Raw genomic sequence first — 14,166 nt, forward strand, 5'->3', positions numbered from 1 at the left:
ATCAACTAAAACCCAGGCTTTGAGTGATCAAGCCTGAGTTTCATAAAAAAAATCTCAAAATGGGGATTATCCTCAAATCCTTGAGTTTTATTTCAAGTGATTTGATTGGTGAAAACTTCCGAAAGACCTAAATTTTGACATTCTCTATGAAACCATACCCAGGACCTTATGGTATATGATTTTTATATGCCCCGCTAAAGTTGGGCAGTATGTAGTGATCAGAATGTCCTGGACTTCCGATGGTTTGTTTGTTCATCACACTTTGTATGAACTATTCCTGAACCACTTAAATGACATTTCATGATGTATTTTCAGATTTCCCCATCTATTGTGGAGTGGTACAGTACTCGGCACAATGTTTGATATACTACAGCTGTTATCCAGCTCATTAGAAGTGGTAGGTCATTATCTGTGTGGTACAGGATCAGGGCAATACAAAACTGAATAAAAGTTACATGACTTCCATGATAACTCTAATCAAAGAGTGTAAAATTAATGTTGTCAGCTGTGAATATTTTCAGATTTAAGTTATTTTATAAGGTTTGTGGCCTGAAGGGAATTACAAAATTACAATTATTTCCCTTGTTTAAATTCTCCTTTTGAAAAAAACAAAGCATTTTTAAGGGACTTTCATGGAAGGATGATTTGTATCATTATAAGTGTTATAACCATTATAAGTGTTATAACCTTTGTAAGTGTTATAAGTGTAAGTTATAAAATCGAGTATATAAGAATAGTATTATGTTTGCTGGTTTTTTTTACCTACCTTATCTCAGATTAAGGTAGGGCATGGCACAAATCTTTTACATACTAATTGTATGTGGTAATTCTACATGTATTAATGGTATGAGAAATACATGATAATAAAGTGACTGAGTTTAAGCATGACTATATTGTTGTGTATTTTAGATTTCTTACTGAATGATTGCCTGACTTTATAACTGTGTGTTTTAGATTGTTTCCTGAACAAATTGCCTTACTTTATAACTGTGTGTTTTAGATTGTTTCCTGAACAAATTGCCTTACTTTATAACTGTGTATTTTAGATTGTTTCCTGAACAAATTGCCTTACTTTATAACTGTGTGTTTTAGATTGTTTCCTGAACAAATTGCCTTACTTTATAACTGTGTGTTTTAGATTGCCTTGATTTACTGTAGAATTGCTTCTATTGTATAGACATTATTTAGATCTGTGTTAATATTGTTTTTATTTTGACTGATTTTAGGAATGGTTTTGTGTAAGATATATATAACACGATTTTGTTTTTTCTTTGGAACTAATCACACACCTGTTTTGTGCACATTTTTCTCTCCATATTTGCCATTTTATGTAAAGAGTGCTTGCAATCAGGATATTTTATAATTGAAAAAAAAAATAATGCGTCAATAAAAGTTTGGGTGTTATCAGTTATCAGTAAAAGTCATTTCAGTGAACTTCAGATGGAGTTATACAGTATCTTCCTAATTTCATTATCATAACTACCTTATCATCATTTCAATGTTATATAGGTAATCAAAGTTAATTTTATTCCTCCAACTAAGTGTGGAACATGTTTTTCACACTACGCATAACTGATAAATAGAGTTTTGTTTGAATATACTTTAACAGATTGCAAACAATCTTGACATTAAGACCGAAGTACTATGGATATTGTATTATTCTCCTCACACAGTATGGTTAATTTGAAGTGGTGTAGTGATAGCTTAGTTAAAACTTATTACTCCTAACCTGCCCCAGAATCCCTTATCCCAATAATGTTAAAGAGTTATATTAAATATGAATAAGGTTTTATGGTGATACCATTTATGGAAGGTTTAGTCATTATGAATTATTTGTTTCCTAAGAAGTGTGTGCCCTAAACTTCCCTAGCTTTGACCAAGTTGATTTTTCTGTTTCATGAAAAAATAATTTTGATAGATTGACGGTGACCCCTCTATACAGTTTGATGGACAGGTAGTCTTTTTAATTTTTAACTGTTGATAGATTGACGGTGACCCTTCTGTACAGGTTGCTGGACAGGTAGTCTGTAAATTTTTAACTATTGATAGATTGACGGTGACCCTTCTGTACAGGTTGCTGGACAGGTAGTCTGTAAATTTTTAACTATTGATAGATTGACGGTGACCCTTCTGTACAGGTTGCTGGACAGGTAGTCTGTAAATTTTAACTGTTGATAGATTGACGGTGACCCTTCTGTACAGGTTGCTGGACAGGTAGTCTGTAAATTTTAACTGTTGATAGATTGACGGTGACCCTTCTGTACAGGTTGCTGGACAGGTAGTCTGTAAATTTTAACTGTTGATAGATTGACGGTGACCCTTCTGTACAGGTTGCTGGACAGGTAGTCTGTAAATTTTTAACTGTTGATAGATTGACAGTGACCCTTCTGTACAGGTTGCTGGACAGGTAGTCTGTAAATTTTTAACTGTTGATAGATTGACGGTGACCCCTCTATACAGTTTGATGGACAGGTAGTCTTTTTAATTTTTAACTATTGATAGATTGACGGTGACCCTTCTGTACAGGTTGCTGGACAGGTAATCTGTAAATTTTTAACTGTTGATAGATTGACGGTGACCCTTCTGTACAGGTTGCTGGACAGGTAGTCTGTAAATTTTAACTATTGATAGATTGACGGTGACCCTTCTGTACAGGTTGCTGGACAGGTAATCTGTAAATTTTTAACTGTTGATAGATTGACGGTGACCCTTCTGTACAGGTTGCTGGACAGGTAGTCTTTTTAATTTTTAACTATTGATAGATTGACGGTGACCCTTCTGTACAGGTTGCTGGACAGGTAATCTGTAAATTTTTAACTATTGATAGATTGACGGTGACCCTTCTGTACAGGTTGCTGGACAGGTAATCTGTAAATTTTAACTGTTGTTTTGTCCTTTTGGTTATTTTATAGTTTTGTTGTTTACTTTTTTGTTTGTTTGTTTATCTTTTTCATTTTAAAGGTTATTGCTTTTTGAGGTTCTAACATTTAGATTTTAGATTCTATCAGTTATAAAAAGATTTGAAAGACAATACATGTATCATGAACTTATTTAAAAAAGAAATAACTTTTGAAGAATTGTGTATCAGAAGATTGATTGATTATAGAATCTTGATTTGTTTGTCTTTCTACAGCACATCTTACCCCTTAATTCAGTATGACCATTGAATTGTTGTGTGATGACTGAAAACACACATTTTATGCATCACAATAAATGGAAGATTGAATACTCCACAAAGAACATCAATTAAAGAACCCAATCAAGTGCAGAGATTGTACTATGTTATAACATATATCCATTCTATCTTTGGTTGGTTCCATACGTTGTGAGATATGATGTCTGTTTCCATTTTGTGCAACTCACACTTCATGCAACAGCGTAATGGTCATACTGAATTTTTACAGGTTGTATATGTAGAATATTCTTACTACACTTGATTGTTACTTTTATCTTTGTTGTCAAAAAGGAAAAAACAACTTTACAAATAACTAGGACCTATTACATATGATAGCCCAGTATGACAAGGCTTTCTTTACACTAGATAACAGGTTCTGTAGTAAAATGTGGGAAGCCTAGCTCCATAGTTTATGTAGTAAGAAAACTTCTGGTTAAATTAGGTAAATTATTGACGTTACATGATATGACATCAATTCATTCAGAGTTCTTACTAGATAAAACAATCTCTAATTTAGATTTGTAGTTTATGCATGTATATATTACCTTATATTACAAGCTTGCTTTAAATGTGGCTGTTTTTTTTCAAGAATCAAGAGAATGTAACATTCATGTCGTAGTAATGCGATGCTTTAATTATAACTTACAGTCACATATACAGTGTGTTATTTTATTCTGTGATTGTAAAAAAAAGAAACAAATGAAGAATTGGAGTCATTTGTTGTCTGTTCATTGTAGGACCCCAATGAAGAAGCTCCAGAATTTGATGTTCCTGGTACACCTTTCAGATTCAGAGTCAGAGATAATCTTGCTGATAGAGAGGTAAGTTTATAAAGAGAAAAGAAGCTCCAGAATTTTACATTTCTGGTACCTATTACAGATTCAGAGTCCGACATAACCTCACTGACAGAGAGGTAATGTTAAAGTTTTTTTTTAACAAGGTCACAGTAAATAACATTGTCATTGGAAATTACCAGTATTTTAGTATCACAACAGTAGTCAGATAACATCAGACAGTAAGAACCACTGATAAATGATAAAGTGGACAACAAATTTGAATATTCATCCTACGAAGGACTTATATGCGTGATTATAGTAATACAACTTTCTCATGCAATGATTCATCTGTCTCTGTACAATTTGGTCTCTTTTTAAATTGAAGGTTTTCTGTCATAAACTTGGAAGTGAAATATATTTTATTACAGAGTACAGTGAAGGATTTTGCTGCATATAGCAAACAATTACTCCAAGAATCAATGAAGTGGGCACCGAACACAACCAAGTCCCATCTGGCTCAGTATCTTCATGGTGTGGAGAACTCTAGAGAGAGCCTAAAGTACCACAGTGGTGTAGCACTGGCCATGGAGAGTGTACAGACCTATGCTGGATACAATAGAACAGCATCTCCCCTCGCAGTAAGTGTAGACTGAGGTTTCGCTTCTTACATTTCCATTATTTAACATATTTAAATGGTTTCTTTCCTAGCTTCATTGCGAATATCCATGAAAAAAGATTACTGTGAAAGTACTATTGTTCATGGCGTATCAATTTTCATGGGTAACCCAAACCACGAATTTCGGTTCGCAATGAAAAGGAGATTTCTTTTGATGTGTACACTGAAAACCTCCAAACCACAAATTCAAGAATCTATAAACTTGTGTTTCTTCCCTAATGTACAAAAATTGGTATCCACGAACTAAAGGACTTTCACAGTACTTTAAGTGCATTAGATTGGAAAGCTATGGATTTTAAAATTATTCTTTGAATGGTATGGTAGTGGCAGACATTGTCCTTAGGCAAATAATACTGAAACTTTTCTTCTAACAGCTTTAAGGCAAATCATTCACATAAGTAAACAGTATTCATACTGATTTGTATTACATTGCATATATGTTTTAAAGTACATATTTTGATGGATAGATCTATATTCAAAGGTTTGGTTTTCAAAAAGTGGGCATTTTCCCTGTATGTATAAAGAGAGACAAGCTGTTTTGTTTATACATTTTGTAAACATTCTCTCAATTTTGATCAAACATTGAAACTTCAGCTAGTACTGTTTTAGAATTCACATTCTTGTTATTTCAGTCGTCCACATTAGAAAGAAGACCAGCCAGTGTTACCAAAGATAGTTCAAGCTTCATGGCTAATCTCAATCTTAGAAGTAGATATACTGGAGAGGTTTGTAAACATTTATCATTTAAAGTTTTTTATTATACTTCCAATATTGCTATCACCTATTTTGTCAGTCCCTCTGTCTGTCCTTCATATACTTTTCGTAACAGATTTCTCAGCTTCCATGAGAGGGAATGCTTAGATATTTGGTATATTGCTTTTGTGCAATGAAATGTGTGGTGTTTTCTCTTTTCAGGTTCCTCGCTCTTCTGTTTCCTGCTTACTGATTGACTAATGATTTTTCAGATGGTACATGATGGGCATTTTTGTAACAGATTTCTCAGCTTTTATGAAAAGAAAAGCATAGATATTTGGTATTTTGCTTTTGAATGATGACTTGTAATGTGCCTCCCTTTCCTAGGTTTGACTAGAATGATTGAGTGGGGTATTCTTAGCACAATGTAGCATTGTTGGAGTTGTTTTAAACATTTAACTCAGTGGGTTATATTCTTGTATTGATTGATGCTTATTAAATGTTTTATTAATAAAACACAACAGTTTATACTGTTAACATATTAGTTTTTCTGATTTTCCTGACTTCTTCCAAGTGAACATAGACGTATCAACTTTTGTTATAAAAAAAAAATGTCAGAGGTTCACTGTGTTCAAAAATCTATTTCACTGTTACTATTTTTGAAGTTTTGTTTATCTGATCACTTTAAAATTTTAATCTGAATTATTGTCATTTTGAAAGACATTTGTCAGTGCTATGAAGTAAATTTTCTCTATGATGTAAAGGTTGCTGGAATGAAGGCGATATGTAAAGATGAACAGTTGGCTCAGTTGTTATATGGAGAACTGGAGAAGTCACTGAAGAAACAAGGTAGAACTGTTGTCCTGTGTAACAAAACGGTCTTACTCAACTGAACATGCAAATGATGTATAAAGTCATTCAAACATTGAATTCTACTTTGAAGTGAACTTATATGATTATATAGATAGCAGTGATTTATTTATTCCTTGTATAAATTTTTTTTTAATTTCACTTTTGGACTTTCTCCCTTACATACAACACCAAAATCAATTGCCGATTACAAAATTTTAAATGAATGATGAAAATAGCATGGAGAGAATCTATATAATTAATCAATTTTTTATTATGAATAACCAGATATAATTACTCTTGCCAAAAATGCATGAAGATTTAACATGCAAAACAATTTCTGCACACTCGTTAAATTTAGATGTTCTGCTGTACTTGTGGTAATATTTTTGTTATGGACTCTTTCCAATTAATTATCCCAATGTGACTGGACTGAATACTGGTATGTACCAATAAATATGACTGGACTGAATACTGTTATGTACCAATAAATGTAAAATTACTTTCATTGACTTTGAGATTTCATTGTTTGTAAAGTTTTAATAAATGAGTACCCTGACAACTTGTATTCATATCTATTGTTTTGTTGCATGTTTAACCATGCTTTACAAAAAAAGACTTCAAAATATTTCAGAACAATGTTTGTCTGTTCTTTTAGTCATGTATTTTACAAATAATACATTTCACTCTAACATGTACAATTATATATCTCATATTTCAATACACTTTAACCTTCCATTACAGAGGATGAAGCCTGTATACAAGCTCTGTTCAGAGTCTGTGCTTTCCTTGTTACAAGTAAAGGTATGTTATATATATATATAGAAATGAGATGTACAAAACCTCACTAGGAGACTCAACTCACAGTTAATAAAAACAATGAAAATACTTTGTTTACTGCCATACCACTCTCAGTGACAATCTAGTTAGGGTTGATTTTAGTAGCTCTCTAGGTAGAAATCTACATTCTTATATGGTGGTGTTGGCTTCAATCTCATCAATTTATATAAGAAAAAAAATTTGATAGCAATGCATAGTTTATCTTCCCAAACCTTCTTAGAAATCAAAAGGAGAAAGTTTGGTAAAGACCCCTTTTGGCCTCTTAATTTGGGCATTTTTGAAAATTTGATTAAAGCTAATTTCTAGGTAGTAGTAGTATAGTAAAATGGTCACAAATGCTGAATATAAGATGTTTTTGACGAGATTCATGATGTTATTCCATAAATAACAGTATGCATTTATGTGACTTTTACAAAAAAACCTTTTACTTATAAGTTTTTAGCAATTTTTAAGATGGTTTTTGTATGGAATGAAAGTGGCTACACATTTGTTGACTTAAGGTATTTCTACACATGTTGTGACTGACAATTATACACAAAATGTATGAAGCACAAGAGTCAGCATGCATGTGGCCATTGTTGAAAGAGTGAAAAACTGTGCAAAATTTGGTGTTTTCCAACCTTTTTAACAGATTTTCCTAGTCTAAGCCAAGTTTGAAGGACATATATGACTGTATGACCATAAACCAGTAAAATCAATTATAGAATACATTAAGGAGCTGGAGAAACAACATAAAATTTTCTTCATGTAGACTTTGTTTTCGTGGCCAAATTTTGCCCTTACTGAACGAACTTCTTTAATAAGGACAAACATTTTGTTGGTGAGTCATTTCTTTTTTTTGTTTTAATTTCTAGACTGCCACCGACACTTACTTCATGCTTTGTGTTGGACTGCAGTTCGACAGTTTACAAGTAAAACAATGGAGGCAGCTGTATCCTGCTGGGACTGGCTCCTCGCAGCAAGGAGAGATCTTAATATTGAGGTATAGTGGAGAAAAAAATCATAATTAGAATTGTTTAAAAATGAAATGAGAATTGATGAAAATAAGATCTGGAGTTTTAACATTATTAAGGAATAAGTCTGATAAAATAACCAATTTAAACTGCTTCACTTTAAGAAGGAATTACAACCTTGATGAATTGTAAATCACAAATTTGTGCTTTAGAATGAGTGTAAGTGGATATAAAGTCTTAGGCTTGAATTTTCTGACCGTTTTGATGCTTTTCTAATTTTAAAAATCGTCTTTATAATGAGCACACCCACTCAAACCTCCCTAATTGTCATTACTCTTATAAACTCTTTTGCTGTTTCCAATTGGTTAGACACAAAAACATCAACAAAGGGAAGTAATTGATTACTTTAATCTATTCCCAGTTTTTCTGTGAGATGTCTGCAGCCTGGCAGGTGACTATAGACAAAAAATTAGGTATATTTAGAGAAGACAAACCTGATATAGACCCTCTGGCTAAAACAGAGAATGATTTACTAGGTCCTAATTCTCCCATTGTTGGACCTCATCTCTTGTGGACACAGGTAAATATTTATACTTTTATTATTGTAAAAGAAATTTTGTTGGTCAATAATCAAGGTCTATGATACATGAAATAGAATTTTATATGAAAACTTTGTTTACCCCAATTGATTTACATGAAACTCTTACAGATAGAAGCTTGTATAAAAGGTGATGCCTCTCAACTTTGAAAGATTAGATCAAAGGTCAAGGTCATGACTGAAAAAAGAAATTTTGGCAGGGTAGACACCTGCACTGCTTTTGTTAATTGACTTTTATCATGGTTATCACTAATGTCATTTGTCTTTGTCTATAATGATATGCCTTACTTCGATTTTAGCATTTTAATTTTTTAACATTAAAACATAATTATCCATTACTTTACAGTTTTTAGCTGAAAGGATAGAGATATCTAAGTACTGTAGTAATGACCAAGTCAGTATCCTTACAGCTCTACTGAATAAATCATTGTCTATCAGTGTAGGGAAAAATCCTCCCATGATATCAAGACATCCCTCAGCAATGGGGCCTAGGATGAGGTAAGGATATCTTTGTCAGTTGGTATTGGGGAATACCAAACTACACTCAGCGACTTGTGTTTCTCTAACACTCAAGTCGGAGTTTCAAATCCATGTTAGTTGGTGAAACATGGTGTCAGTCATTTTTTTTCATCGTGAATTGTGAGTGTTACACCCACCCAGCTGGGACATTGTATATTCCAGTTGTTAATTGTGTATGGAGAACCACCGACCTGGGTGAAAAATCACCCAGCACGGTGAAGTTAATCTCATTGATCTTTGCCAACAATATCGATGTTAGTACCTGAGCTCCCAGAAAATTCATGTGGGACCCCAGAAAGGGGGTCCGGAAAACATGTGAAAATTCTTAATCCAATCGCCGAAATTGATACTAGTTGATATGTCCAGCTTTAATCCAAGCCAGTGGCACAATAAAACAGCGGTTGAGACGATTAGTATGTGGTATTATAGATTGACAAATATAACGTGAAAATTGTGAAAAAAAGACCTTTATTGTTGATACATAATTCATGACTGTTCTTTGTTGAGTAATTATAATTAATTGCAGTTCATGTGATGACCAGACACACATCAGAGACATTGTAAACAATGTGTTCATTTAAATTTCTAAAAATAGACAACTCTATATGTGTGAGGTTTGTCAAGGAATTTTTTTTATACAGGAGTAAACATTGGTCGGCATTAGTGAAAGTTCGAAACAGTTTAACAAAATTTATAATGAAAATAAAGACATATCTAGGTTGTATTTGAAATGTACTTTAAATGAGAAATTTCTCAGAGTTAAATCAAAGCATTTTAGTATGAAAACGACCAGCAGAGGATGCTGTCTCATCCTCATTTGGGCAACATCTTGTAACTTATATAATTATTACTGACAATGTTCTCAGTTCTGATCAATGGCTTATACTTTACAATTCTCATGCACACATTATCTTGGGACCTGTAATTAGTTTCTTTTATTTCTGCAAAAGTTGTTCAATTATTAAAACTATCAGAAAGTAAAAGCATCACCGGTCTGTTTTTACAAGTCTGTCACTCCAGTCAAATTACAAAAATCAATACATTCAAAGTGTTTAATTTATATTTATAAATAGTAATTATCAATTTACAAATGCAAAATTAAAATATCAAAAGATTGCATTATTACTTGATAAAAATACGAAGTAATATTTTTACATGATATCTCCCACTCATTGGACGTAACTGTAAAAAAGAACAAAAACAAACAAAAACAAAATAAAAACAACACACCAACAAATGATAAACGTACAAAATATTAAAAAAAAAGATGATGCCGAATTTTTAATCACATGACTAATTTTAATTTCTTTATCTTAACTGGAGTGTTCCGAATTACCAGAGAAATAGAAACACAATATACATCGTATCTTACAATGAATTCCCCATAATGCCTCATTGAATTTGACGACTATTTCAATATACAAATGTTCAGTGCTGGCTAGGTGGAATCTGGGTGGTAAACACTCAAAATGTTGGTGTAACACTGTGTTTCACTCAGGTCGGACTAGAGTGTTAGAGAAACAAATGTCGCCGAATGTAGTGTATATTTTACTACTCTGGTATAAAAAATGAGGCTAAAAATTTAGTGTTTGGTAGTAGCAAGGTTAAGTTCATTTTACACAAGAAATCTTACACAGGATAACAAAAAAATTACTTTTTTGTAATGGTATGAATCACTCATAATTGGGAACAGTTATCAATAACACAAAATGTTGTATGTTTTGTGACAAGGAGATACCTTACTAAACTCCACATGTAAAATTGTCTTCAAAGGGATATAGCTCTGTATGGTAACCATTGATTTTATTTAATTTTTACAGACTGCTCTGTATGGGACTGTCGTTGCTACAAGGAGATACCTTACCAAACACTACATGTAAAACTGTCCTCAGAGAAAGGATCTATGCCACAGCTCTGGATTATTTTGCGTAAGTTGGTCTAAATATTTGTCTTCCTTTTATCTCACTGACTTAAATTCTCCCTTTCAGCCCAGGTAAATGAGGAAAAAATATGGATGCATGTGACCATATTATGTACTCATGAAAATTTTACTAAAATTGCAACAACCAAATTAGCATAGGTCAAAATCCCTGGCTTTTTCCGTGTTCATTATAGTAAAAGCAACCATAATTTTAAAAAAATGGATTTCGTTGAATAAAAATTACATCTTGTTATTAATGAAAAATCTTTTTCTCGACAGTAGTTGTATTGCCTTTTGTAGCTCAAGTAATATTAAAATGATGTGTTGGATTCCCTCTTTTGTTGAGAGTCAAGAACAGATTACACACACCATAGTGTTTAATAGATATGTTTATAATTGTTTACTTTAAATGTAACCTGGCTGACAACGTTCTGTAAAAAATAGACCAGTAATTTAATCACTTTTTGCAGAAAGAGACCAGCTTTCCCATCTCACAAAGGATCAGAGCTAAGAGAGGATATTAATATACTGATCAAGTTCTTCAATCTGATGCATCAGGACAAGAAATACCTCACTCAGAGTGTTGTCCCTTTCTCAGGTATACTTATTGACAGAGGAAGGCAACACCTCACTCAGAGTATTGTCCCTTTCTTAAGTATACTTAATAATATAAGGAAGGCAACACCTCACTCAGAGTATTGTCCCTTTCTCAGGTATGCGCAATGATATGAGGAGGGCAACATCTTACTCATTTTTAGCATAATCATGCCAGTGGAAAGAAAAAAACTGTATTGAAGAGAATTTGATTTATTTAACATTACATGAAAGTAGTTTTACTGCAAATCAGAAAAAAGGAAACAAATATTTATGTAATAATGGGCATTGGCTCACAGATTTCTTGTTGTTTTTAGCTACATCAGATACAGAGCCTCCTCACTCATTAGGGTTGTCCTGGTCAGGAGGAATTACTCCAGAGAACATTACAAAATCAAAGTGGATGGTACCACTGAATGCCAGTATTGGAGGTTACTCCAAACGATCTGCTAGTATGTATCTGTCTAAATAATCAACCATAAGTAGGTTACATGTCACACTGCTTCTCTTCCTATTTCACAAATGGTGGGCTAAATATTAGTTGGTTTAATGTTTTTTTTTCAGTTATTTTTTCTCTCCTGTTAAATGTAGATCTGTAAATAGTTTTTTTATTTTTAGATGTTAGAATAGGCTAGGTCACAGACTTTCTTAGCTTTATAGTGAATTCTTCTATAGTGAAGTACATAAAATGAAGAAATATTTTTTATAGATAGTATTATTTAGTATATGTGTTTTATACCCTCCACTCAATGAGGTGGTGGTATATTGGAATCACCTTGTTGGTCCAACATTTCATTTTGCTTTAGATAAATTTCCTTTACTTTAAGTTAGATCTTGAAAGATCAATTTTTCATGCAGAACTTGGAGAATTATTGTTTTATATCACAAATAACATTTATGTATTACATTTTGATCATTAAAACATCATTGGTGTGAATTATATCCATGGATTGTTTAGTCACTTCATCTATCTAATAAGGTACTTAGTTTTCTATAATTGTCATTGACTGGATAAGAAATGCTGATTTTAGGCATGATGATTAAATGCTGTGACATATTTTAAGCCAATTAAAAAGTTTAAAAACTTCATGAACTTACATGTCTCATTGAAAAGTGTATATATTTATTATATATCAGGCTTCAGTAGCTATCAGCGCCTTAGTTTAAGTAGTGGTCCGCGTCCAAGTTTCGATGCCTATGGCAAGTATAATACTGTATTGAATGCATTGATGTGATGTGATGATTGTTAAGTATGGCCAGTTTTAGGCAAATATTGCATCTTTACAACTTTAAAATATTACTGTAAAAAATTGGTATTATATGTTATTCTGTGATGGTATTGCAAGTTTTGTGATGGAAAAAATGCCTTTCAGCTTCACAATTTTGTGCATGGTTTCTGGGAAAATTTATAATCTTTGACTTGAGCTTTAGTGTGTAATAATGTAAGAATATACTTCCTGTGATTTCTTGAAACTATGGAATTTATAATGAATATTCAAGTTCTCCCCACTTTAGTGTGTAATATCATAAAGGAAAGATGTTCAAACTGTCGTGTACCTTGCAAATAAAAATCTCCAGTGACAAAAACATTTTTCTCACACTGGTTTGGAAATGAGAAAATTGAGTAGAAATTGGACAGAAATGATAGAAGGCATAATGACCAAAAATATTAAAATGGATTGCTTTTCATCACTAGATGGAAGTTACTCAGATCAATTCACACACTTTTGTATGTATTCTCTAAGTTTTTTGTATCAACTGTTTTCGTTCGCAAGTGGGTTCAGTTATGTCAAGTAAGTATGGACATTTGTTGCCATATTGGTTGTGGTGTCTTCCTATAATTTTATTCATCCCATGGAACAAAATGGTAGCAATGTTTTTAACACATTTATTAGTTACCTTCCTTTTGATATATTTTTACCACACAGTATTATTAGAAAGGTGAAAGTTGGTATTATTACAAGGGATTAGATCAGATTGCAGAGGGAGATTTGATCTTGTTGACAGATATTTTTTTACTATCTCTCATACATAACAAGATATTCGAAAGTATCCATCAAAACATAGAGAAAGATTGTGAAGTCATCTTCATTTGAATCAATGAAAATGACATCACACACCTCACACTGCTTGTGTGGTCTTTAAAGATTGTCAGTATCAAAATTGAAAGCAACTGTTATTCTATAAATATATTACTCAAGGGGTTACACATATTTTAAAGGTGAGGTATAAAAGATAAAAAGATATGTGAATTTCGTCCATTTTAGGTCGTCCTGATTTATACTACGCCCTCAACAGGATAGCTGATTGTTCAGTTAACAAATCTTTCAACACTCGTAGGTTCTATTTACATGCATAAATCAACTAACTCCATGGTTACTAAACTGAACTTTGTTGTAGTATGGGTTACCTCCCTTGTCTTGCATGACCAGCATTTTACTGTTAATTCGACTCAGTTGTAATTGTCAATGATAACACAGATAGGCAGGGGATTGTTTATAGAATTAAGAAATGTAACATATGCAAAATTTTAAAATTTACAAAATTGCAAAGGTCTGGATAGAAATTATCA

At 32.5% G+C, this 14,166-nt stretch overlaps 1 protein-coding gene across 5 annotated transcripts in view; it reads left to right on the forward strand.

Annotated features, from left to right (window-relative positions):
* The window catches only part of LOC148605998 (phosphatidylinositol 4-kinase alpha-like), a 55,028-nt gene that overhangs the window by 26,445 nt on the left and 14,417 nt on the right, over positions 1 to 14,166 (forward strand). For 3 of the 5 annotated variants that reach the window (XM_088544471.1, XM_088544472.1, XM_088544476.1), the window contains 14 exons: positions 316 to 397; positions 2,828 to 2,863; positions 3,913 to 3,996; positions 4,380 to 4,589; positions 5,260 to 5,352; positions 6,085 to 6,169; positions 6,914 to 6,973; positions 7,864 to 7,991; positions 8,384 to 8,542; positions 8,907 to 9,058; positions 10,900 to 11,007; positions 11,471 to 11,598; positions 11,912 to 12,046; positions 13,862 to 13,930. In XM_088544471.1, coding sequence (XP_088400597.1) covers positions 316 to 397; positions 2,828 to 2,863; positions 3,913 to 3,996; positions 4,380 to 4,589; positions 5,260 to 5,352; positions 6,085 to 6,169; positions 6,914 to 6,973; positions 7,864 to 7,991; positions 8,384 to 8,542; positions 8,907 to 9,058; positions 10,900 to 11,007; positions 11,471 to 11,598; positions 11,912 to 12,046; positions 13,862 to 13,930 — 1,529 coding nt within the window. The remainder of the gene's footprint in view (positions 1 to 315; positions 398 to 2,827; positions 2,864 to 3,912; positions 3,997 to 4,379; positions 4,590 to 5,259; positions 5,353 to 6,084; positions 6,170 to 6,913; positions 6,974 to 7,863; positions 7,992 to 8,383; positions 8,543 to 8,906; positions 9,059 to 10,899; positions 11,008 to 11,470; positions 11,599 to 11,911; positions 12,047 to 13,861; positions 13,931 to 14,166) is intronic. The other 2 variants (XM_088544473.1, XM_088544474.1) reach the window with 1 other exon arrangement.

The sequence above is a fragment of the Perna viridis genome, chromosome 9 (assembly GCF_037379345.1).
Source record: "Perna viridis isolate PV_CMFRI_1.1 ecotype Kerala chromosome 9, ASM3737934v1, whole genome shotgun sequence".
Classification (NCBI taxonomy): Eukaryota; Metazoa; Mollusca; class Bivalvia; order Mytilida; family Mytilidae; genus Perna; species Perna viridis.